This window comes from Periplaneta americana, chromosome 16 (genome assembly GCF_040183065.1).
Source record: "Periplaneta americana isolate PAMFEO1 chromosome 16, P.americana_PAMFEO1_priV1, whole genome shotgun sequence".
NCBI classification, from domain to species: Eukaryota; Metazoa; Arthropoda; class Insecta; order Blattodea; family Blattidae; genus Periplaneta; species Periplaneta americana.
This window is the reverse complement of record NC_091132.1, coordinates 10,270,759-10,297,995: the sequence shown is the minus strand read 5'-3', so window position 1 is coordinate 10,297,995 and position 27,237 is coordinate 10,270,759. Positions and strand designations below refer to the sequence as shown.

Genomic DNA, 27,237 nt, shown 5'->3' with positions numbered 1-27,237 from the left:
GCATGTGCACTGTCTCACCATAGGGAATTTGGCGTCAGGAAGTAAATGAAGAAGGATCACGCCGGCACTGCATTAGAGGTCAGCGCATGCGCCAAAGCCAAACGATTCCTGCCCTGATAAAAACATCAAACAAAAAAGGGCTGACCACTTCCAATCGGCCGATATCCGTAAGTATAAAATATATACGTAAATATAAGAAACCTAAACTACGATTGTTTTCCGCTGACTTTTTCTAAGTGTTTTAAAATATTAACTTCATAAAAAGCCAAAACCAGTATGTACACAAATAATTATCGCGGATTTTTTAATAATTTGCACTAGTTCACTCTAAGCTTAGTTAAACAAATTGAAAACAGAATAAGTCTCAAAGTTGGTTCCCATGTTAGAGAGTGTTTAATTTCATTTAGTATTCTGCCCAAGGGCAGGTATACTGCAAACCCAACTTTCTCCAATCTTTCCTATTTCCTGCCTCCCTCTTCATCTCACGATCTGGTTGTGGGGTCACACGAAGGGACTAGTTTACTCTCAACGACACGCTACGAGAGAGCATCTGTTGAATGCAATTGTGGCTGCAGGAAATACAATTAGGGGCATAGTTCAAAGAGTAAGACAGTCATGGTGAAGGAGGGCGGAAATTGTGTTGTGAAGTGAATGATGGACATTTCGAGCATCTTCTGTGAACTTGCAATGTAAATAACCACGTCATTAAACAACACTTACAGAAAAGTAGCTGTTGTCTTTTTCTAACCGTGGATAAATCGCAATATAGCGAACGCCAGTAGGGGAAGTTATCCCCACCCACATGAAATGTGTATTCGACACAACACTCGCCTATCACGTAGTGTGTCTGATGAGCTAGTAGGGGAAAAGTGGAAGGGGTCGTGGGCGGAGCTTCTACGTTCGCTATATTGCGATTTGCCCATAAAAGAATGCTACAAGGTGAGTTAGCTTAAGGCGCTACTAACACGTGGTAATTTTGTTTTTCTGTTAACACAAAGGTGCTGTTAGGAAAACGGCGACTAACCTGAACCAGGTGGAGGATAGCATGCTGAGATCGAGAATCGAGCCCTGATTTCGTGGCGTTTTCGTCATCTGTTTAATCGCCTGGAGGATTACGATCTCTTGTAGTCCGTCCGAGTGGAAGAAGGCCTTGAGGAGCATATTTCAGCGTGTCATATGAGGAGCTGGTAGTGAGGTGCAAGCTACCAGATGAGACCATGACGAAATACTACCACGCCAAGCTTGCTCACAGCCACGGTGAAGTGGAGTCAGACAGGAAGACTCAGAAGGTGAGGTGCTTCAACTGCCAAGAGTTGGGCACCCATCTGAGTTGGAACTGTCCGAAACCAAAGGTGCTTCGCTGCATGCCGTGTGGACAGACAGGCCACGCCAGGATTATGTCTGAACTGCCCCATGGGAGAAGCAGCTGGCAAGGTGTCAGACCAGAAGGCAACGGTAAGATTAGTTGGTAGCAGTAGAAGTAGTTTATATAGAAAGATTGCATGGGGTAAAGGCAGAGAACGCATCCTCATATATATATATCTGGACACCTGAAGCAAGTTTAACATTGCCATCGAGCAGTGTGCTATGCAGGTGTCCAGGGGCGAGATGGGTCCTACAGCAGTAGTATTGCGAGGGTTTGGTGGTGGTACCATACGAGGTGCAGGTGAGGTCACTCTCGATATCGTGGTAGATTAGATCCCTCTCACAGTTGATGCTATAGTGGTGTCATGCGGTCTGGACGGTGTGGACTTACTGGGCCAACCAGTTCTGAAACGTGAGTGGGGACTGGTGGTAGCAAAGGGAGTAGCTACACTATCTCGTTAGGACAACCTCATCCAAACAATTACACTGGACAAGGATGATCTGGTGAATGACGAGCGATACCAGACAAGGATAGACTCTGAGGTTCCAGGGACAGCAACCATGGTGAGTGTCAGGGTGGAAAGGGTCGATCCTGACAAGGAAGTGCTGGTGGGAGCCCGAAGACGTGAGGAGCAAGGGTCCTGGATAGCGATGCCAAACGCAGTACTGCAGGCAAGTGGTGACCAGCAGTTAACGGTGAGTAATCTTGGTGTACAATCTGTGGTGTGGAGGACAAATCATCTTATAGCAAGGGCTCAGCTTTGAGAGTCTCTGAGGGTGTAACCAGGTGAATCGCGTGGTAGGAAGTGACCAAGGTGATACTGCATTGGACCTCTCCATAAGATGGCGATATGCTTCTCAGTGGGGGATACTGATCTGGGGTTGACTCATCTAGGCGAGATGACAATTCAGGTAACATCTGAAAAGCTAGTCTACCACCATACTACAGACTTTCAATAGCCAAGAGGGTGACAGTTCGGGAAAAGGTGCAAAGCTTGTTGGCTTGCAGCATCATAAGAGAGTCTGATTCTGAGTATACGAGCCCGATATTACTGATACCTAAAAAGAATGGTAATATTTGCTTGTGTGTATTTTGCAATTCATTATGCGTAATTTTCAGAAAAGTCTATAAGTATATTGAAGATTTATTTTTCAGTCATTGACTTTACTATTTTGTATAATGTTATTAGGTGTTGATCTTTACATAATAAATTATATGACGTATGAACGTTTTCGTTGAGCCTGTCAATATCATCAGATACAAACTGTCATTTTACAATATCAATATTCTTAGTATTATCTACACAATCTACAAATACATTACATGTTTTTTATCACATGAGGATGAAATCTATTAAAAGTATATGAATTAGCTTTCTAATGTTCAATTGTGGATACCCCAAATGTCAACATTTAAAATATACTTATACTATTTATTTTATATTTTAATCTCACTTTTAGCTTATATCACTATATCGTTTATAATATTGTCCTCATGTGATGACTTGCAAAAATAGTATAAGTATATTTTAAATGTTGACATTTGGGGTATCCACAATTGAACATTAGAAAGCTAATTCATATACTTTTAATAGATTTCATCCCCATGTGATAAAAAACATGTAATGTATTTGTAGATTGTGTAGATAATACTGAGAATATTGATATTGTAAAATGACAGTTTGTATCTGATGATATTGACAGGCTCAACGAAAACGTTCATACGTCATATAATTTATTATGTAAAGGTTAACACCTAATAACATTATACAAAATACTAAAGTCAACGACTGAAAAATAAATCTTCAACATGCTTGTGTGTAGATTACAGGTCACTGAACTGGGTCCTGGTGAAGGATCGGTACCCAGTGCCGTTGGTGCGTGATCAGCTAGACATGCTAGCAGGAAGGTGCTATTTCACTACGTTGGATCTAACACAAGGCTATCATCAGGTACCTATACATGCAGACTCGATTCAGGAGACTGCAGTCATTACTCCAGATGGACATTATGAATACTTGAGAGTCCCATTTGTTTGGCGAATGGCGCTGCAGTGTTTCAGCACGTCATCAACAAGATGTTGAGTGGGTTAGAAGCTGATTTTGTGCTGGCGTACATGGATGATCATCTAATCCCAAAGAAGACTGTCGAGTCTGGGTTATAGTTGCTGGAAAGGATCCTGAAACTGGTGATGGAGGCAGGTCTCAATTAGTGTGCCTTGTTGAAGAGTAGTCTGGTGTAAAGTAGGATCGCTCTTTGGATCCCCAGTTAAAGACAGAGGCTACCGCACACTGAGCGGTTGTCTTTTGAAGTAAGACGGTCCCCCCAACCTTTTCTGTCCACTCGGGGGATGGGGTAATCTCTGTTTCTGCTTTCTGAGGCAAACATAAATGTTGCCAATTCTCCCCTGAATGCTAACACTAACTGCAGTCTTTCTTAATATGTCCAAACAATTCACAAGTGTTTTCGTTTGTTGTTTGAAAGTCTTCTGTAATTTTATTATTATTATTATTATTATTATTATTATTATTATTATTATTAATACTGTTATTATTTCCTGGAGTATATTCTACATTACTTAGTTTTTTACAACCCCAAGATAGCAATGATAGATGAACAGCAATTCTAAAGACATAATTAACTTTATTAGGACAATAATATAACCCTGTCCAACCCATACCCATCAAGGATATCAAATTAGCCATGCAGTAAGAAACGTGCAGTGGAGGAGCTCGCAGCCTCATGTGGACACGAAGTGTTACGATTTCCTCCGTACCACTGTGTTCTAAATCCTTTGGGAATGTTAAATGTTATGTTTTATTTAACGACGCTCACAACTGCCGAAGTTATATCAGCGTCGCCGGTGTGCCGGAATTTTATCCCGCAGGAGTTCTTTTACATGCCAGTAAATCTACTAACATGAGCCTGTCGCATTTAAGCACACAAATGCCATCGACCTAGCCCGGGATCGAACCCGCAACCTCGGGCATAGAAGGTCAGCGCTATACCAATTGCGCCAACCAGGTCGACCTTTGACATCAACTGAAGTCTTATGTTAGGAAAAACAATATTATCCCGACTTGAGTCTAGTGTGTTAACTTCTGCGTGTTGGAGCTGCAACAATCGGTCCTCCTGTGTTCAACATGCAATTAAAACGGAAGGGAATTATATGAAGCACGACAGGGACAGTAACCAAGAGAGATTTGTGATTCCTTTAGGAGAGAGTGACGACGAATAGAGGTAAGAGAAGAAAAATGCCATATTTTATTACATAACATTTCAGATTTCGCTGCGAATTTAGACACGAAACACAAATTAACAATATTATTTCGGTGTTGTTATTATTATTATTATTATTATTATTATTATTATTATTGATGTAGTCTAAGTATGAAATATATTAGTTTGAAGAAGTTGACCATACAATGATTCTAAAATGGATCTTTATACACACAGTAACTCAAAATTAACCATTCATTAATTCGTGATTGATTGAATGAAAGTACAATTTGTTGTATAGAAATAAATATACGATTGTTTCATACCCACGTGGCGAAGTCAATGTAAAACGTGACAACTGCGCGTCTAGAAATTTCCGCACGCGTCCCTTAATGACCGGGGTGGACCGTGTGGCTAAGTTCTTCTAGCAACAAAAGAGACCGACTGGGGATCCTTTGAAAAATCCTACTATACCTGGGACATGAGATCAGTGCTGTAGGTGTGCAGCCAGGCAACAGAAAGATTCAGACAGTGAGAGGTTTTCCTACCCTCCAGAATGTCCATGGTGTCAGGCAGTTCTTGGGACTGGTAAGTTATTTTCGGAAGTTTATTAGAAATTTTGCTGTGATTGCCATGCTGCTGACAAACCTGATGAGGAAGGACATTCCATGGTGTTGGGGTCCAGAACAGGTTGAGGCATTCACACAGCTGAAGCAATTTCTGATCGACAGGCCAGTATTGACATTATACGATAGCGAGGCTGAAACTGAAGTACATACTGATGCCAGCAAGTGGAGACTGGCAGAAATCACAGTTATGAACTGGAGACATTAGCATTGGTTGAAACGGATCGTTTTTCTATCTACTTGGTGGGCATTCATTTCAGGGCAGTCACGGATTGTTCTGGTGTGTGGACAACTTTGATGAAGCAGGACATGGTTCCTCTGGTGGCTTGATGGTGGACAGCTCTCCAGGAGTACCACATGGAGCTGGAGTACCGCCCTGGAGCAGAAATGCAACATGTGGATGCATTGAGCTGAAATCCAGTGAATGTCCATCTAGTGAGAATTTCTCAAGATGATTGGTTTTTTACTGTGCAATTGCAGGACAACAAGACTCAGAATATCATCACGGCGTTGACACAGGACACGGTAGACAAGAGTTTCAAGGCGGACTACATTGTGAAGGAAGGGAGACTCTACCAGAGGACTGTATGTGCCAGTGATGGCCGGGTTCAATCTGATGCTTAAGCATCCTGATGAGACTGGACATCCCGGGTACAAACAGTGCCTGAAATTCATCAAGGACACCATACTGGTTTCCTAATATGGGGCGTTTTGTCCGGAAGTATGTGAATGCCTGTCTAAACTGTGCATTCAGCAAGGGTGGACTTGGATGACAAGAAGGTTCGCTACACCCCATGAGGAATTCCTCCATACCCTTAGACACTGTGCACATCGACCATTTGGGTCCATTTGCTAGAAGTATGAGAGGGTACAGTTACATACTGATGGTGGTGGATGCGTTCACAAATTTCACCTGGGCAAAGGCCACTTGAACCCTCCGTTCGAGAGAGGCCAAAGAGAAATTGAGGGAGATATTTGACGATTTTGGATACCCAAGGCGACTTATGTCTGACAGGGGATTGGCATTCACCAGCAAGGATTTGCTGAGTTTCTGGTCAGGTCGAAAGACAAAATCGCACCATACTGAATGCGATTGGGGCGAGTACAGAGTGCGAATCATGGTGGGATGAGAATCCCAGTGAGATTTTGTGGGGTATGAACCGCTGCGTTAACAGTAGTATTGGTTTTTTGCTGCACAGCTCATGTTTTCTCACCCAGGTGGAGCTGTAGCAGACCTATCTGGTGGAATACAGGAAACGAACATGGCAGAAGAGGGCGAAATATTTGAGGACATATAGCATGTGGTCCTCAGGCGTAGGGACAAGGCTGCGGAGAACCTGACCAAGGTGATGAAAGCACACTATAACCGAGGGCGGAAAGTCGCTAATACAGTAGAACCCTGATTATTCGTCACTCTATTAACCGATTATCAGACTGTCTCTCTCTCTTTTTTTCTTTACAGAAACATATGAATTTACCATTTTACGTTATATTATTATGTATTTTTTTCTAGAGAGTGTTATTACATGCCTTTTCACTTACACAGTATGGTTTACTCAACTTCTGTATAAAATGTACTCCAAAATGTCAAAAGAAAAGATGTTGTGCTAAGTATCGAAAAAAGTGCAAATAATTGAGTAGTTTGAGGAAAGAGAAACTGTGACTCAACTCGCATCAGAATACGAGATTGGTGTTACAATTATGCGCGATTTAATAAAAAATCAAGGATGAAGTGTATAAAGTAGGCTATGTGAATCTACAACATGACACATCTACTATTCCTATCTTTCTGCTGACAGCCATTACAAGGAGTTTTCTTGCCTCTTAAAAACCAGTCGTTGACAACCAAACTTGAATGAGTGAACTTCTGATCGACTACCTTGCAAGTTAAACACAAGATCACGGAGAAAATTACGAAGGTATAAGTATTATTCACTTAATTTATGAAAATATTTTATGATGCAGATTATCCGATTTTTTCGATTAACCGTTCAGTTCACCCCCTTCATTACCGTGGATAATAGAGGTTCTCTGATGCTATGGCGAGAAGCGAACACGTGTTGTGGCGAAAAGAGAGTCAACCACAAGTTGCTGAACAAGTATGGCAGTCTGTACAGGGTTTGGAAATGACAGGTACCAGGTGAGTGCTGTCAAAGGCATGCGAGGCTATTGCAACTTCTCGGCCACAGTGGCAGTGGATTACTCAGGCGGTATCACAGTACACTTTCTGGTGATGAGCAAGGTGAACCAGGAGACAACGGTGATGAGGGGACTGTGACTGACAGACAGGACTTGAATGACCTGCTGGAGAGTTGAGAGAATTAATGGGGATCTTAATTTTGCAGGATGGCTGACTGTAAAACTTGCCAGTGTGAGTGCTTGCCGTTTGACAGGTGGCAGCAAGCACTAGGCGTGAAGGAATAAGTCAACAGGTGAACAGTAGGAGGGTGCGTACAGAGAAGCTGCAGCCATCTTTCTTCAACTTGCTTCCGAGGCATGCTACAGGCTGGACGTGACACATCTGAGAGCTGTGGCGCTCATTGTTCAGCGACATAGTTGAGCAGCAGAAGCAGAGTTGCATTCAATCAAAATAAACGGAACTCAAAATGTGTCTAACAGTATTTAACAAGTCTTTTGCATTATGCTTAATTTGAAAGTTTTATAAAATCTCCCCATACATGAGATATTGTAGCAAAACAAAACAAACTGTAAAGATTTAAGCACAGCAAACGTGAGATAACTTTGCGGTTCAGTTACAAACTCAAACTGCCAGCTGTTAGTAGGTTACCTCTAACTGACAGTGTCCAAAGAATGGTCTCTAATATATTTAGAAAGTTAAAAGTTTCAGTGGCGTAGCATTGACCTCACAGAATAAATTTTTGTATGTTTAAAATACAAGTGTAAAAAAAAAAGATTTAAATGAAAGATGTTTTTAAAGAAATCAGTTTGATTTAAATCAATGCACCCTGCTCTAAACTCTGAAAGGGGCCTGTCCCCTCATCATCTACAGTAAGGTTTGCATATGGCTGGAATTAATTTTTACACAACTCATTACAGAACTAAAAAAATAGCCTAATTTTATGCAGTGGGTTATGTCAGGGTTCTCCTTTCTTTACAAATTTGAAGTTGTCATTTAGGTGCAATGTGAACAGAATCGAGTTAAACTTGTCTTGACTTAGCAACGTACTAGCCCATAATGTGTTCAAGAATGAATATGTTGACTAGCAGTCACTCATCTTGCTCATATTTGTCATATTCATTGACATGACATTCAGAATGATTATGCTTAAAATTTAACTATTTTTTTTTTCCATGCTGGAGTGCCTTGCAATAAATTAAATCATGTCATTACTCCATAAGTATTAAATGTTATCACTGATAACAATGTTTATATGTTAATGATCTTTTACTAGTACTTTCTCTGTCAAATCGTTCACACTACAATATATAGACAATCACCATGTATAAGTTAAATCAGAACTTAACCAGTTCTCCAGACATACTTATTATTGAACTGTACTAGCTTGCGTGATTGCTGTGCTCCTCTCCAGGTGTTCATCTAGTCTGATGTCGACTACTGCACTATACCATCAGCTTCCCTAGTTTGCAGCAGAACTTTCCAATTATGAGGGACAACACTTTTCCACTTATCCACTGACACATATTCGATACTTTACTGCACTTGGTGTTTGAATCAGTGAGGTGGAGAGTCGTTATTTGCAACATAACATTTCACTTGCACCCAAAATTAATTCAATCGCATTGAAGTGACAGTGGTAAGCTGGGAGTCTAATCACATTGTGACTGTGAGCAGTGGTGATAGTCTATTTCATAAGTGCAGCATCATTGTTTATACAATTCTACACTCTGTATCAGCTCCGTTTTCGTCATATCTGCGGATACCTCTGGTACATTGCTTTCCATCAACCATTGCAGATGTCTTTCAATGTTGGTGCTTTAATCGCACAGAATGGTAAGGAATGTTGTCCATAACAATGACAGAATTGGCATATATGTTTGGTAGCAGGGTACTTAAAAGTCCATCCACTCTTAAAGTGATGCTAACACAAACAAACCCCAAGTGTATCCTTCCGCCATTCACGCGCAATTACTTTCACAGTGACAGGGAGCACGTGTGAAGTACATAATTATGGCATGTTATATAAGTACGGTACACAGTATATTAGTGTAATAAACGAAGTAAAATACAATGTGACATACTATATATAGAATTAGTTACTATTAATAGTAGTAAGAGTTTTAGTTCTTGCAGAATAATTAGTAGTTTAAGCATCAATTATATAGTATATTATACACGCAGTACTAAGTAGGCCATACTTTTAAAAAGTTCAGACTTGCAACACTTACCTTTTATTCCGATTCCGGAAGTGGTTCTATCCCATTCATATCTGTATCACTTTCAGTTCTTTTGTCACTGTCACTACCGCTGCTTTTGTCACCAAGACAGTTTACTAATTTATCAAGAAGAGTATCACTCAAATTGTCAATCTCCCAGAAAAAAGCTTCTTCTTTCATAACGTGTTCGATGCATTTCTTCCAGGCATCTGCAGTCACATGTTTAATTGCTTCCTCAGTCAAGACCCTGACATCTCTAATCTTGAACGCTGTGTTGCACAGTCTAATGTAACCCTTCATCCGACTCCATATCTTTTCTATAGGATTTAATAAATCATGATGAGGCAGTCATACTGTCATGTCAGCCTGTTGTGCAAGAGAATCCACAATATACAGTATTTGCCATATCTATGAGCGACATTTGCCTCATGACTTACTTGCAAAAGTTAATCTTTTATCATGCTTTTATCACATGGAATATTTTTATGGTTTCTGAGTTATCAACGTTTTAATTATAACTAGTGGCTTGTGCAGCAAATGCTGCTGCAAACTAAGTTCGTTAGACGTTCAAATAAAAATTTTTCAGATTTATTTTCAATGAAGAATAACTTACTTGTCTTTTTGATAGTTATTTGCTTCCATAATAATGAAACATACTCCCTCTGAATGGATTTTTTAGGCCAAATACTTTTCCTTGAACCTATCCAACTTCAGTTTTTGAGTTTCAATGCGAAAACGCAAGTATCAATGTCAGGACGATAGCAGTAGCTATTTCAGGTCATTGTGGATTGTAGGCGAAAGTTAAAAAAAAATGTTAGGTTTGCTAAGCTTTCGAACAATAGAATTTTCGTATAGCTGCTGCATGTAGAACTTGAAATGTAGAGCGTAAAATCATTTTGTCCTACTAAGAGATCTTGCTGAAATGATCTGGAGACTACAAAATTTTCTAGACCTCTTATTTTATCAGTAAGTAATACCTTTTGATTTTTCCTTAGGAACTGTAATTTTTGCGCTCTCTCGAGACAATGCTGAAGACAATGACTCATATCAATATCTACACTACACCGCCATTAAGTATATGAAAAAGACCCAACCCCACTGGGTTAATAAGTATAAAAATACTTTATTTTTAATAACAATATTATTATCTTACTTAAGTTTTGTAGTTATGTATAGCAGCCACTCAGAAAATTATAGAAATGAAGATCTAAATTAAGATATTCTCTACATTTACTTACATAACCTCAAAACGTTTCACTTTCATGTCATCAATATAGCATCAATATTATGCACAATTAATGAAAAATAGATCCATCATGATATTAACTATAATAATATTTAATTTCTAATGGTAATAATGTCATCAAACCACCTCAAGTTTTATAGATTTGAATATCCAATACACAGCTGTACTCAGAAAATTATTATACACTGCAGAATCAGTTTTTAATAACAAATTGAATTGAGCTATAAATATGTCGGCAATCCTGCAGGTCATGGCCTTCGTGTAATAGCCTATTGTTTATTGTAGTGTGTGTTTTGTTCTGAAATTCAATCAAGTCTGCCGTGATTCGATAAAATTAGTTCTCAAAACTGACAACAGATGGGTTTTGGAAAATAGGAAAATTATATAGGAAAATTGACATTTCACTGAAAACTACTACTTTTCCGAAAAACTTTGGGTTCCAAGCATCAAAATGAGGGGTCATTTATTAAAATCCGTTCAGCAGTTTTCCCGTAATTTCCATTACCAGTTCAAATTATATATATAGATATGATATGCAAATTCAAAATGCTCTGCATCAATTTTATTTTCAGTATAGGCCATACGTTTTTTTTTTCTACTTTATTATACATTTATTAATAATTTCAAGTTGTCATTTCAACTTTGTCACTTTATGTTGATATAAAAAAATTATTAATTCTGTGCTGTCCATTCCACTGAAAATTTGACATATTTTGATAGTCAATAACTATTAATGAGAGTATTTTTAATTCTACATAAAGAGAGCAAACTACACTTTTTGAAGTGTATGTGTTCCAAATTTGAAGACGGATGAAAATTGTATGTCACAGAGCATTTTGACAGTATAAAAATGCAGTTTTGAGATATGAGCAAATTTTAAAAATATGACTTGCATATAATGTACTTACATAACTAGAAAAGCTGTGCACCATATGTTTGGCCTTCCTTTTTCTTTTCTTTCTTTTCAACTGCACCTCTGTTCAATTTTCTAGTTTGTCGTGCCCTTTTTTGTTTCTCACTCATATGAGTTTGCTTTCTGTCCTGCCTAACCATAGCTTTGAAGATTGATCTTAGTCACTTCATGGCTTCTTTTTTAGCTTGTAGAGCCCTTTTGCTTGCAGATCGTATCTGAGTTGTGTCCTGCTCCAATCCTTTTGGCAGTATTTTCCAATAACTAGACCTAATTGTACCATTATTTTTAATCTGGCCTTCATACCACTATTGAAAGTAATAATTACTGTATCATTTACAGCAACTTTCACTATTTTATGACCTGCAAAGCCTACTTTAGAATATATTTTCCATATTTTGGAATTCAGCGACTCATTGTTATTTTGTGTAAAACCACTAACACACCTCTTGAGTAAGTCAGTGGTTACTAGATTCTTGAAAATTGGCTTTATTGCCTCCAGGATTGCTGGAACAAGATCATTTCTATGTTTGTAGCTGTCCACAATTTTTTCTTCCACTGCTCGTTGGTAAGGACAGAAATTATGAACTGGATTGTGATCAGATGACATCTTATGGTATCAGATAGCCAAAATTGCAATTCTCATATTGTCTACTGATCCACAATTAGCTCTGAATGGATTACCAATCCTAAGGTTGGCCATTTGATACAACTTTGTAACTCTGTGTCTCCATCACCTATGTAATTGATGTATCTCAGTTTGTGTTTTTCAATGCAACAGCAAAAAATCTGTTTCATGTCTACTTCCATGCAGCCTGGGCTACCATTATGGTTTTATGCTGCAGTCATTTTCATGTCTCTCCCACCATTCCAAATACTCTATAGTATCAGTTTTATTCTTCTATACCTCACAAGCTTTACAGTGCAGCGAGAGAACATGAGTGTCTAAAACTTTCCCACAAGTGGTGCCAATTATAGTACTTACACCATATTGTGAACTGTGGTCTCTGGTAAGCGATGTATCATCATAACTCTCAAACACATCTTTACTGTTCAGCTTTTTCCTCTGCTGCCATACTTACAGATTCATTAATCACTACACTTGCTGCATCCAGAATTCTCTGATTTATCATATTGTATGTAGTCTTTTCTAAAGGTGGTGACAAATTCATAAGTGCATAGAACACCTTTATGCTTGCTAAGCCCTGACCAATGCACCTCATTGCTTATATAATTCTTCTATTTACACTATACACATTATTATTTTGTCCTAATATAACTGTTGTCAAACGATCTTATAACACCACACATTTTACAAATTATTCTAACCTTACAACTTAGACAGTATGTACATTAATATTTACACTGGAACTACAGACAACACAGGCACCTTTCTAGTTCTTTGAACATTATATTTACATTAAATAAATAAATTAATTAATTAAATACATAAATTTACCAGGAAACAATTGGCATTCATACAGTCCTCTCTGTAGATTGAAAACTCAAAAAAGTTTCATATCCATTGTTCAAGAATTAAAACAGAAAATCAATATCCCGAATTTAAAAGAAAACCTACAAATTAAACCAAACCCTTTAACTCTATTAAATATGGAATATAATCTAAATTTAACAGAAGAAATACTGAAATCAGAAGTAAACACTGAAATACTAAAACAATTGTCTTTAGAGACAATTAATATTAGATACCCTCCACAAAACTGGCTTCATTTATACACTAACGGATCCTTGATCTCCAGAGAACAAGGTGCCGGTGCAGGTGTTACGTGCTGTCTCTTCTCACTTTATAGATCTCTTGGGTATGGAACAACAAGTTTTGATGGAGAAATCATTGCAATAAGTGAATGTCTCAGGAATCTTCTATGCCACATCAGTAAATTTAAAAATGCAGTTATATTGTCAGACTCCAAAGCAGCTATTCTATCAATAGTCTCTAAACACACACCTTCATCTCAAACAGCAGAAATAACTAAAATGCTCTCTCAATTAATATCACTCAATAAAAGAATTGTATTCCAATGGATACCATCCCATTGTGGAATCCTGGGAAACGAGAATGCGGATGCTTTAGCAAAGAAGGGCAGCACTGCTACTTATAGACCTGTTACTAAATCTACGTATTACTCTGTAAAAAGATTTATTAAATCTACATACTTAGACTTCAACAAACAAAATTTGATAACACAATCCCAAGGGAAAAAATGGAACTCTCTGCATCAAAATCCACAGTTAATTCCCGATTTACCACGAAAATCGTCTGTAGCTGCATTTAGATTGGCAACAGGCCATGATTGTTTGGCCAAACACCTGCATAGAATTGGAATATATCAGTCCCCTAACTGTCCATTGTGCAACTCAAACCAAGAAATGGATTCAGAACACCTCAAAATCTGTGCTTCAGTGGCTGGTCATGATAATATCTTTGAAAAATATTGGAGTGCAAGAGGTCAAATGACTTTATTGTCAAACGCCTGGCATTAGAAAACAACAAACAACAACAACATTAAATAAGAAATTTACATCACTACGAGTGTACAGTATACACTGTTGTTAACACCATTCATCACACAACTACTTAGCTGAAGCACTAGATAGGTTAGATTCACCACATGGTTGTTCATTTCCACTTTTAGCACTTACATTTTTTTCTCTCACAAATTGCTCCAGATGCACTGCAGCTTTAGGCCTGTTGTGCTACCTATGTTTTATGATTTAATACTGATTCATCAGCCCTGTTACCTTGACTAAGGTATATAATCTGGATATAGAACTTGGTTCAAAATCTTGTGGTTTTAGAGATTCTTTCCCAAAGATAGGTATCTTCTGCGAGCCAATGCATCGCAGGAGCAAATGATGTGCTGGGCTGTTTCAGTCTCCTTCCCGCAGAATCTGCAGTCTAGGTTACCTTGAAGTAGTCCATTAAATTAAGATGCTTTTTCACAGGAGCATGAGCCATGAGAAAAGCTGTGATTGCTCTCAGCTGAAATCTATCACATTGTAGTAGTATTTCAGCTCTTTTGTTGCATGGTCTAATAATAAATTGTATCCCATGGTTGATACCTGGTGTCTTAATCCAGATTTTGTAATGTTGAACCTTGGACCACTTTTTAATCGCCTCTAACAGAACACCTAGTTATTCCGAGAGCTAGCTCTGGTCCAATATATTTTGTAGCTTTTTCGTTTCCCTCAATACCACAGTGCTCTGGTACCCAGATGAATCTAATCTAATTCTGTTCTGCCAGGGTGAAAATTATATTGAGGCAATTAAGAACCAGTTCTGAAGTAACAGTAGGGCTATTTAAAGCCATAAGGATAGCCTGGCTGTCCGAGAATATAAGAATCTGCTTTCCTATATAAGCTCTTCTTATATTTTCATGAACACAATGAATAATGGTATATATATCTCTGTTTGAAAGACAGTGGCATATTTACCCAAGGGAAAGCTTAAGCTGATCATTGGTTTGATGCCATAAACTTCTGCTCCAGTTTCTGAGTCTGCCTTCGATCCATCTGTGTACCACATCAAAGACTTCTCAGGAAATTTTGGAGTTTTGTTTTTCCAAAATTCAGAGTCGATGACGACTCTGAAATTCTTTATATAATGTCGAACAGGATTAATATGGTCTGATTACATACACAGTATGTCATCTATCATAAATTTCTTGAATTCCATCAAACTTGACTACATCTGAGAATATCAGTTGCTTAGAGTGTTGCAGTCTGTAGAGAGCCATTCTTGCTTCCTCCATTACTACTGTGTCCAATGGAGTCAAGTTTAAGAGTGCTTCCATAGCTGCAGTGGGAGTCATTTTCATGGCTCCCATTATAGCCATACAGGCTGTTCTTTGAATTCTGCATAGCTTGATTTTGGAGTTGTTTTGAAAAGGACTTCTTTCCACCAAACCAGAGCTCCGTAAGTTATAGATGGTCTGATTATCCTTGTAGATCCAATGAATCATACTAGGCCTTAGTCACCATTTTTTACCGTACGTGCACCTGACAATTTCAAAAACTGTATTTGCTCGTGTTATTCTATTTCAATGTTGATTCCAGTCTACCTTAGAGTCAGAAATCACCTCTAAGTACTTCACTTTCTCAACCATTTTGAGTTTTTCACCTTTAAGAAATAATGGTCCTAATCCCTTAAAATGTCTTTTCTGGTGATTTCATTTCATTTATTATATTCCATAGATCTTACATTAGAAATGAAGCTTTAAAATGTGGAACAATTCAAAATTTTACAAGATTACAAATATTACAATTTGTACAATATTTTGCAATTTTCTACAATTTTTTACAATATTTTGGTGAGATGTAGTGAGATGAGATGAGGCCCAAAGATTACCTGCCATTTGCCTTATGGTTGGGGAAAACCTCGGAAAAACCCCAACCAGGTAATCAGACCAAAAGGCGTGAAATGAAGTGAGGCTGAGGACTTGCCATAGACCATCCGGCATCAGTCCCACGGCTGGGGAAAACCTCGGAAGAAACCAATCAATGAGACCAAACGGGGGACCCAAGCAAATTCTGAGCGCAGCTCTGTATCAGCAGGCCAGCGAGTCTGCCGACTGAGCTACATCGATGGCTCTACTAAAAATATACAGTACATAACCAATCAGATTATTAAATATACAAACGCAAACAATAAATTCATCAGTTATATATAACAAGTAAGTTAATTCAATTTAAGACATAAAGAATCCAATCAGTTGAGATATACAAAAATTGATAATATATTATGCAAATTAATTCAAATTACATAAACATAAGGTACTAAGGCTGTTTTATGAGGACTAATCCTAAGACCTTCTCTCTCAACCCATGTTGTCAACTTATTTAGGGCCACCTGCATAAGTTCCCTAATGGTATTTGTGAATTTTCCCCGAACTATGATGGCTATATCATCAGCATAGTCCGTAATATCAAATCCTAGGTTACTGACTTCATCTAGTAATCCTATACTAAGTTCCACAGAATGAGTGATAAAACACTTCCCTGTGGACATTCTCTCATGACCTTTGCAGCTAAATTGCTGCCCATGAGGGTTGTATGTACCACTCTGCCTTTCAGCATGGACTCAATCCATCTGATACAGGTTTCGTCTTTACCGTGTTTCTTTGGAGCTGTAGAACAAAAGTTCATTAATGGCAGTATTTTTGTATTATTTTTAATTGTGATACAGGTTCTTGAAGTCTTGGTGGGTCTACTGTATATCAATTCCCCACCAGCCTCCTTGAGACCTCAGATTACACCTTTGTAGCACCAGGGTTCCTGGATGAGTGCTACATCGCAGGACTTCATCTTTACACATAGGGCAGACGATGCCACCCTACTCTGATGTAGATTTACCTGCAACATCCTAATCACCGGCCTCCCAGTTCTTAATTTTTTAAAAAATGATCCTCCCAAGGCCCTAAAAGGCCTTGAAATCTCTTTTCTCCAGTTCCTTGTAAGAGTGGAAGTCAATTGAGAAGGCCAGCGTTTGCCCCTTCTCTGCCAGATTTCGACTCATAAGGAGCCAGTCTTCAGTTTTAAACTTAGGGTTTTGTATCCTGAGTCTGTTTTTAACTGTTGTTAGTTCAGCAGTTTCCGGTATCCAGATGAGCACCTTGGGTCGTTTGGGAAGGTCCTTGGACCTGACAACTTTCAGCTCCGCCCCCTCCTAAATGTTCCCAAGTCTGCCCACCTCTCGAATAAGCCAGTCTTTACTATCCTCATTTGCACAGGTTATCTATATGATTCCCTGTACAAATTTGGAGTTAAAGAATTGCAACGGTTTTTCCTTCTCCAGTGGTGGCTTCCACTGCCGCAATTAGTTTAGTTTGAACCAAGTCAGCTTACTCCTGATTCAGCTTGGTATCAGGATGACGTTGACAGTCAACTGCCATCTTGATACTTGCAACAACATCCTTATAAGACACAGTCTGCTCCACAGTGGAGCTCCTGTGTTTTTTTACGGAAGCAGGAGTGCTAGAATCCGAGTGGGGCCTTTTGAATCCCCCACTGGGTCCTGCTACTTCTTTTCTTTTTGGAGAGGTCTTGTACGGTTTTTCAGCCATCCAAGTACCCTCTCTCATTTTTTCTCTTTCGGGAGTTTTTTCCTTTGAGTTCCTTAGAGCTTCTTGGACTGCAGTCTCGTTCTCTCAACATCTGCAGACAAGGACTCAACAGTCTGTACTGCCAAGTGTGCCGAAATGGCTCCTTGGTCAGTTTCAATTGATTGAATATCTGTACTTGCGTCCATTTTGATACCACAAGTGCGTGGGAATTAAACGGTCCACACTTGCAGAGCCCCCTTTATCAGTGCAAGACTAATTACACCGATAGGTCGCTCAGTTTCTCAATGACTCCATTTGCGACACAGCTCCCATGTGCCATGCACCCCATCGACACAGAAACACACAACACCTTAGGGTTGGGGAGTTGGTTCGCTGTCTCTTATTTGATATTCAGAGACAGGCCTGACCGGGTCTAGCATTTTCACACTATTCCCAATACAGGTCCTCGGCTATCCACCACCTGCCAATGCGTCCGGTACCCGCTCAAGGTTGGGCTTTTAGAAAATGACACTAGGAAGTTCTTTTCTGCACAGAAATGTTAGTTTTCATCCTCTGATTGTGTTGAGCTATGATTATTAGTTTAGCCAGCTTTACTTTAAAAATTATAATTTATTCATTGAAAAATAAGATTTTTATTTTCAAAATATTTAGGAAAAGTTTTTTGTTCTGTTGTTTCAAATAATGTTATAAAACCCATAGTTTGCAACATTTCCTGTTTCATAAACTTTAATTTGGTATATAAATGACTTCTATATTTCAATATTTAGTGTATTTTATCTTGTTTTGAATGCTGAAAAATGCCGACATTTTTATTCTTGTGGTAAATGAAGATGAGAGTTTGGGAGAACAATATCTTTTATTTATAAAGATATTTTAAAGATTCTTAGACCACATCATTCACCATTTCATAGCTTTAATTTTTATTTTAATTTTTGAGGTTGTGTTTGTGTTTTGAAATTTTGAAGCTTTTCATTGTTAAACAGCGTAGGTAGAAAGTTTTTACTTAGTATGTGGTTACTTATTTTATGAGTAGGTAACATTTTGCAAAATATAGCAGTATTATTTACTGTTAACGTCAATTTGCTTAAAAATTAAGTTATAATTAAATTCTTGGTTTATATTTTCAATTAATTGAAATACAAATTGTAGTGCATTTGAAGAAAATGAAAATATGTGAAATTCAACATACCCATGCTGCCTTCCAGATTTCAGAATCCCGCTGCTACATATGTAGTACCTTCTTCATGAAGTTTCTTTTGCTGCCCTGAGTATTGTCCGCTGTTTCTTCTGCTCCGGTGTACTTTGAATCTTGCACTTTCTGATTTGCACAATGTCACTCCTAGCTACACCAGCAATAGAATATTTCCCAGGACTAATAAGCTCACTGAGAATGTCAACCTCAGTTTTATTGCCATAGTTAAAATGGCAAACAGTGTCCATTACTCCTAATCTTAGAATATTGAGGCCTAAATATTATGTATCTTTTGGACACCTTTGTCATATCATGCCATTGAACGATTCGTTGCAATTCTGAGTGAGGCTATAGAGACATTTGGACATTTTCTGATCTTCAGCCTTTCATAAACAGGCTTGATTGCTCTCATAATTTCAATGAGCAACCCTGGCTTATATTTATACAAGTGCAATTCATTTCTTGGTTTAGCCCGATTGAAAGAACACCAGCTGTCAACACCCTCCAGACACTTGCTATGGAAAGGCTGGTTCTTATTTGCTGACATGGAAAAATGTTGCCCATATTGCTTTGGACATAGCTTGCACACTAATGGTATTTTCTCACAAGGCTATACCAAAGTAGTTCTGAAACTTATCGATGAGGCTGCTTGTAAGTTTCACCTTCCCTCCCAACTTTTTCTCCTTGGATAGTTTTCAGAAAACCTTTCCTAGTCTCTTCTGATAGTGTCCAACACACTCTAGTTTGTTTATAGTTTTTCCATTGTATGGATTTGTATCCACCATTTCCTTATAACTCTTTGAGTCCCCATCACCATAAAAGTCCACATACTGAAGCCCTATCTCTTCTTCAGAGCTGAGAGAAATCTTTTTGGCCTCCTCTGGTTCCATATCGGGTGCTGTAATTTTTGGCACAGTTCCTGTTGCGGTCTGCTTTCCATGCAAGATAAGCTGGTGATGTTTTATCTCCATGGGAGTGAAGTTTACATCCCACGCAGCTTCTTGACATGACTTTACCATTATCAACGGAAATTGCTGTCACAACGCCTGACAGAGAGGAATGGCCACATTGTTGCCAAGTGCCATTGACAGATACACCACACTCGATACCTTTTATCCTTCTTACTTTCTCAGCAGCATATTTCATGCTTTCAGTTACAAGTTCTGTGGTGGCTGTAGTATAGGCTGACCAGATTCTTTATGGTCCAGCAGGGGACATCAGCAATTTCAAGAAAAACAACAAATGCTTATCTAGTTACTCTCCGTTGAAATGTTGCAGAAAATACATGTAACAGTAGATAAAATAATAGAACTTTGCACACTAAATTGATAGAGTATCTTAACTTTCTGAATTCAATTCATAAACACGTAACTCCTATACATAAGAATTCAGTTTCAGTACTGATGCATGCATGAAAGTCTTTCATATAATATTATATATACTGAACTCTAACACACACATTTTACAAGTACTTGTCTGAAGAATGTATCTTTTAAGGATCTGTTCATTCCCATACAGCTTCGCACTAAGTTCTTCACATGAGAAATGGAAGTTTGTTTTCACTTGTAACAGAGCTTTAACTGTTTCAACTTTCATTCTTGCCTTTTCATCAGTCCAGATTGAGTATTGTGAAGAAAAGTCTTTCAACTGATGAATTATTGACTGGAAGACACATGATTAATGACAGTATTTTGAGATTTTCAAATGGAATGGATTTTTTTTAATGTTGAAAAACATACCACTTTTTCATCTGCTGGTTTGTCACAAAATTCCTCATTTTTTGAACTACTTAACAATGGACGCTGCAGAAGTTCTAACGCTTCCATGCAATTCGAATGCTAAGATGACCAAAGACAAAGATGCTATGTTCTTCTCAAAGAGTGCAGAATATCTCATACGGTGCTCACTGGTTCTTTTATCTGATACTGAGAACCATTCCGAAATGTGCATGAATCGTAGCAGTTCCAGTAAAATGTTACTGAAACAAAATCAAAGCTTCTGGGGACAAAAATGCTCCCTGTGGACAGCAACTCAAAATCTGGGATGTCTGGTCAGCCTACAGTAGTATGCTCATGAAATGATGTTGCATTGGGAGGAGGAAGAGGTAAATTCATGATGGACGAAAATCTAACAGCCTCACTATGTCTATAGCCTACAGATCTCATCGCATATACCAACCTTCTGTTTACTTCAGAAACTTGCCCCTTCTTTTTGATGTTGGAAGTATTTTGATTTGTAACCACAATATGTACAAGTTAGGAAATACTGTAGTTCCCAACCAAATCTTTGTCTTTCAGAAACATTCACAGTCACAGACCCACATGTAAAACAACAGGGCAAGCTAACACTGATATGAAATTCTGAAGGCAGTCAGAATCGAAAATCACATTATAATTATCATTAACATTATTATTACCTATGTCACAGCTCGGAATTTTAGAGAGGGAAGAACCAAGACCACTTATATTACTATTGTTTAGGTCTAACTAGAACTATTATGTATAGTTCTATCGCTAATATGTACAGAAGTATTACTGTTTACATTTTCACCTTTTTTTTTGTAAGCCTATTACCATGGGAACTTCTCTTTCTTTTTCTTCCACTTCAACTACCATTTTCACTTTGAAATTAGCAGCCAAACGTCACACAAAGAAACACACGCTTTCAAACTATGGAAGCTGACATCTTTTGTTGTTGACACAAACCAAAACAGTGTAGGTCCTACCATGTATTAGTGAACGTGTGTACTACGTGATCAGCTCAAAACCCGCGTCATTTAAACTTGATTTAAGCCAAAAATAAATTGAGAAATTGGTGCCGGACACAGTTTGCGCCACACCCACTGCTAGTAAATCATGTGTGCGCCCGTCCCTTTAAATTTCCAAATAGGACACTTCTGGGCAGAATATGTGCATAAGTGATACAGATTTGGAAACAGAAGAATGTGGCTTCATATTATGAAAAAAAAAACAAATAATGGAAAATTTTGACCAGAAACCCCTTTTTAAACGTGGATACATACATACCTTAAAAATACGAGAGTTGCGTGTACTTCATTTCCATATTACTATCACTCCTCTATATCCAGAGTTTCGTAATTTTCATCGCCGGTACTTACAAGCTGAAATGAGTAGGTACGAGAAGAAAAGTCAACATTAACATTATTATTCTCTTCGTATTTGAACAGTTGAGGTTTCTTTTTCAGTGGTTTCACAAACTTGTATGCTTTAGAGGGATAGAAATGTAATTTCCGTCGTATTTTCTAAATATGTCCAATCTCGGTAAGCACGTCTTCCTGCTATGTCTCATATCACAAATTCGATGTACATCACCCACATTCTAAACATCATAGTAAGCCATCTTGCTAAACTAGTCGGCCTTTTAAACTATCCTACAGACGGCAGCTAAAAGTTAGCTCGCCAAACCTTGCTTAGCACGCGTATTATTGCTAACACTGGTTTATGAATATGAAAAATGTTAGTTCACTGATCATTCACTGGAAGCAGCTATTTATCCCATGCTAAGAATGTCTATCAATACAGCCCTATAAAATGTTTAAATTATTTTCAGGCTATCTAAATACACTGCCATACAACAGCAAAGCCCTACCAGCTACGGAGTTAACCTCATTGAAAACATAGCCATAACTGTAATATATACGTACTTACAAATGGCTTGTAGAGAACCCGGAGATTCATTGCCACCCTCACATAAGCCAGCCATTAGTCCCTATCCTGAGGGAGATTAATCCATTCTCTACCATCATAGCTCACCTCCTTCAAATCCATTTTAATATTATCCTCCCATCTACGTCTCACCTTCCCCAAAGATATTTTTCTCTCTGGCCTCTGAACTAACACACTGTACAACAAGTAATCTCCTATTTGTGATATGCCATTCCCATCTAACCTAATCTCCTGTATTCCCACAAAGTCTATTCTATATCTAGTTAGTGCTTTCGCTACTAATGTTACCCCTGCTGTTTTATATAGACTTGTGACATTCCAAGTACCAAATCTCATAACCTTATTCCTTTGCTGTGGTCATGCCAGAGAATCAGTCTATTCCGAGGCTTATTTTGAGGTTTCATAACAACCTGTTTTTTTTATGGTGATGGGTTATTAGCCCTTTGCCCAACCCCGAAGCTGGAGGACCACCCTTTATTGGCTGCCCGCATCTGCTTATTCAACATATCTGCAGCTACCCTCCATATCTGGAGGCCGTCTTCTCTATCCACAACCTGAGGACGCGCCATGCCGTGGTGATGAGGGACCCACAATAAATAGCTAAACTTACATGTGTGTATGATATATGTTTATTGTAGAAACAAATTTTAATACAACTTCACATATACTGTATAACTTCATTTTAACAAAAGTAACTAATAATTTGCAAAATGATATAGAATGTATATGTTACATAATAACAACAACAATAAAATTCTCTGTTGCAGTTCTTATAGGTATGCTACAAGCAAAACTCAGCTCGAACTCCTCGCACTGCGCATGCTATACCCCTCTTACTCCCCTGCAGTAGGCTTGAGAGCGTGCTACGTTGTGCGCGAGACAGTTACACCCGCTGGTTTCTGCACACTGAGTTTTTCTTGTTGGATGCCTATAGGAACCATTTCTATACTACACATAGTGTTTAAGACATAGTTGATTAATATTATCGATTTACATTGTTGATTTACAGAATTTTATTATTTAGCAAGTATATTTTATGAACACTGTTTCTTTTATAAAAGACATTTGTGAAATATTCTGTTTCTTGGGCAAACAAATGTATTTGTGTCAGAGTATGTAAATAAAATGAATACGTCATGTTATTTTGTCCTGCTTGGTTCATTGGATTGACGTAGTTGTTGTTTAATCAACTGTCCAAAGGCAGGTCTGGACCTCACAAGTGATACCAACAAGACACCACTTGTGAGGCAACTAGGCCAAGAGTTAATGGGGTAGGGTTGCCAGTTCCTTTTCCCCTCCATTGGATATATTACCAATTAGCTATATATACGAAACTTACTTTATGTTAATATTAGGTTTATAACTTAAACGTAACGTTCTTGTGTTAACAGCATTTTAAAGCATGCCAGTATTTTAGTTCTAAGTCTGTTAAATGCGAAATGGGAGCCGATACGACCAGTCTTCAGTGTTGAAGCGGAAGCCGAAACGACCGTCCTTACATGTTACTGCGGGAGACAAAACGACCAGCCCCAGTCAACAGCTAAAAGTCAAAATAAGTTTTTTTAAATAAATTTCCACATACAAACCCTATTTTACAGGAATATATTAGGGTTGAAGTTTTCAGCCAAGTAGAGAATATAATATAAATACTTTTTTATTTTTTTTACATTTTTCTTCTGTCGATGTGAATAAGATGATATAACTTAATTTTACGATAGTTACAACAAGCTACAAACACAGACTAATACATCAATCATAAAATAAAGCGAGTAATGATACAGAATACATTACAAATACTAACCATAATTACAATAATATAATTTAGAATAACAGTAACATACAATTTGACATGAAATATGGATTACACAGACATAAGTAATCATACAAACAAATATTTCATTCACAAATAAATTGAAATTATAAACACCCTTTTATTGGAAGCCTAAACGACCTCACCCATAAATTCGTCGGTTCTTTGCCAAGTTTCAACCACTAACAACGCACAGCTGAGTACGAATTTATTTACAAAACGTTAAACATGGTCATTCAAAGCAAAGAGGCAGTAAGGTTTTATAAACAAAATTTGTTTTGTACAGTATGAACCATTATTATCGGCAATATATTGCCATTTTTCTGGACTCATAAATTCCATTCTTCCGAAATCTGGCGACTTTCTAATTGATAAACAGTTCGAAGTTGAGTCTGCACTCTTCCAAGGAAGTGAGGCGTTTGCCATGGCGGAAATTCTGCAGATATATTGATAAAAGTCTGAAGGGGCAATGTCAGGAGAACAGGGCTATCTCTGGTGGTGTTTGTTTTATTATTTTATTGTTTCTTTTTAAATACTACCTAGGGTCTGAAACTGCACATTTTTATGTTTTTTACGAATCACCTTGTGGATACCGCATTTGTGTACCTCGGTTTTTCTGTGACAACGTGTTTTAGTTTCGTGTTAGCATTCTGCTTATTGTATTGTTTGTGTTTTTGTTTTTCGAAGAATTTTAGATAAGGGCGCAAATAGAGTAGCTGACGCGCCCTTTTTAAACCCTGCTAACTAACAGGGCGGGTGGGATAACATACACCAGTCGAAATTCCGCAACTTTTGACGGATCGTCATAGAAGGATGTGGTCTGACGTTGTCGTGCCTAACCTACGTGGGGAGCCTCAACCGGAGTGTGAGGTATGCCATGTAACAACTGCGGTCAAACATATTTTATCGCATTGCGGGAAATATGACTGTGACCGTCGACAATATGCAATTCGGCCGACTCTACGTGACGCTCTTGCAAATAATTTTATTTGTGCAAATGCAGTTCTGAGATTTTTATCGAATACAGGACTTGACAGGGTGATTTAGTTTTTTATTGACCCGTTTCACTTATTCTCCGGACCCTTTACATTTGGAAGTTGCATTTGTTGTTTTATATATGTTTTTAACATACTTGACATTTCGGATTTTTTACATCCGAATATTTTATTGTTTTGAAATGCGCCATATAATTTATCTCTGGCGGTATTTGTTTTATTATAGTATGTTCTTTTTAATACTACCTAGGGTCTCAGAGCTGCTTATTTTTATGAATCACCTTGTTGATATTGCATTTGTGTACCTCGGTCTTACTGTGATAAAGTTTTTTAATTCGTGTTAGCATTGAGCTTGTTGTATTTTTTGTGTTTTTGTTTTGTGAAGAATTTTAGATAAGGGCGCAAATAACCATAGTAGCTGACGCGCCATTTTTGAACACCATTAACTAACTTGTGCTGAAAGATGACTCCACCACTGTCGCCCAATTCCGGTCTTTTCTTTTCAACGACTGTCTTGAGACGATGCAGCTGAGAACAGTATTTCTCTGGATTGATGGTATCACCAGTGGGAATGATTTAGTAATACAGAATATTCCTTTCCATTCTCAGCAAATGCATAGCATAACCTTACTTGGATGAACCCCTGGTTTAGGAACTGATAGTGATGGCTCCCCTTTCTTGCGCCATGATTTTCTCGTTCGGACGTTGTCGTACACGATCCACCTTTCATCTCCTGTCGTCAGCCGTTTCAGAAAAGAATCATTTTGATTGCGGCTATTAAGGAGTCGCAGATGGAAACGCGCTGAACCAAATTCTCTTCACTCAATTGGTGCGGAACACATAATTATGTCGCAAAGATTTACGTAATCAAGTTTCTTTAAGGGGTTAGGTACAGTTTACAGCAGTAAAATTTTGGAAATAGTTCGTTCTCTTAAGCCTTCCAACGAAGGAGAGTTTTATAAAAGCGCAATGATCAAGTGGCTGAAATAATTTGTCCAATGAAAGTTGTTAATTAATTTTGAAAAACTGCGCTTTCTCGACTAAATATCCAGAAGAGAATTCAGGGAATTTATAATTGTGTTCATTGAGGAATATTAGAAAAAAAGATGAAAATTTATATATATTTTTTATTGGTTCTTGATGATAGTAGTGACATTACCGATACAGCAAAGCTTGCTATTTTTATTCGTGGGGTTGATGAATAAATCAATGTTAGTGCACGAACCACCACTGTTTGTAGTTTTCATGCCATGTATCTCTCCCCCATCTCCTTACTTCTTAGACTGTCCTCGCGTGTAATCACTGCCGTTCGAGTTTTGATCACCGCTAGCATAGTGTGTTCGTTGTTGAAAGAGTGAGCGTAGCTAGCAATGCAGGTGCATGTTAGGGAACTCTGCCGTGATATAAGCAGGGTAGCTTTATGTGGTTAACCAATCAACGAATCGCAGTGCAATGTAAACAAACCAGTTGCCGGAGCACAATGCTGAACCCTAAGCACGAAAAACTTATCCCTTTCAATTGCTGCGATACGAAACATGCTTCAGTTGTAACCTGGCCATACCTCAGGCTTCACGTCATTCATGACGTAACGACAGTCTAAGCACAACTAACCTAATATCGAAAATTAACCTAATATCCTCATGTTGTGGTATAAATTCCTACATTTAATAAAATTATTATCAGGCAGTACATCTCACTTGACGATATGGGTCAGAGAAAGAATAAAAATTGTTTGTATACATCTGAAGTCTG

At 38.1% G+C, this 27,237-nt stretch overlaps 2 protein-coding genes across 2 annotated transcripts in view; one reads left to right on the top strand and one right to left on the bottom strand.

Annotated features, from left to right (window-relative positions):
- LOC138692135 (uncharacterized) overlaps positions 1 to 27,237 on the bottom strand; it is a 171,677-nt gene that overhangs the window by 9,069 nt on the left and 135,371 nt on the right. The window lies entirely within an intron of this gene.
- On the top strand, positions 36 to 23,822 carry LOC138692137 (uncharacterized). Its single transcript, XM_069815130.1, has 3 exons — positions 36 to 167; positions 999 to 1,455; positions 7,556 to 23,822. Exons 2-3 carry the CDS (start codon positions 1,218 to 1,220, stop codon positions 7,618 to 7,620), a joined length of 303 nt encoding a protein of 100 aa, XP_069671231.1. The 5' UTR covers positions 36 to 167; positions 999 to 1,217; the 3' UTR covers positions 7,621 to 23,822.

Bases quoted from the DNA above. Each gene is read 5' to 3' on its own strand.
- LOC138692137 (XM_069815130.1), top strand. From the start codon at position 1,218: ATGACGAAATACTACCACGCCAAGCTTGCTCACAGCCACGGTGAAGTG. The intron at 1,456-7,555 runs GTAAGATTAGTT...TTAATTTTGCAG, and splicing joins TGTCAGACCAGAAGGCAACG to GATGGCTGACTGTAAAACTT.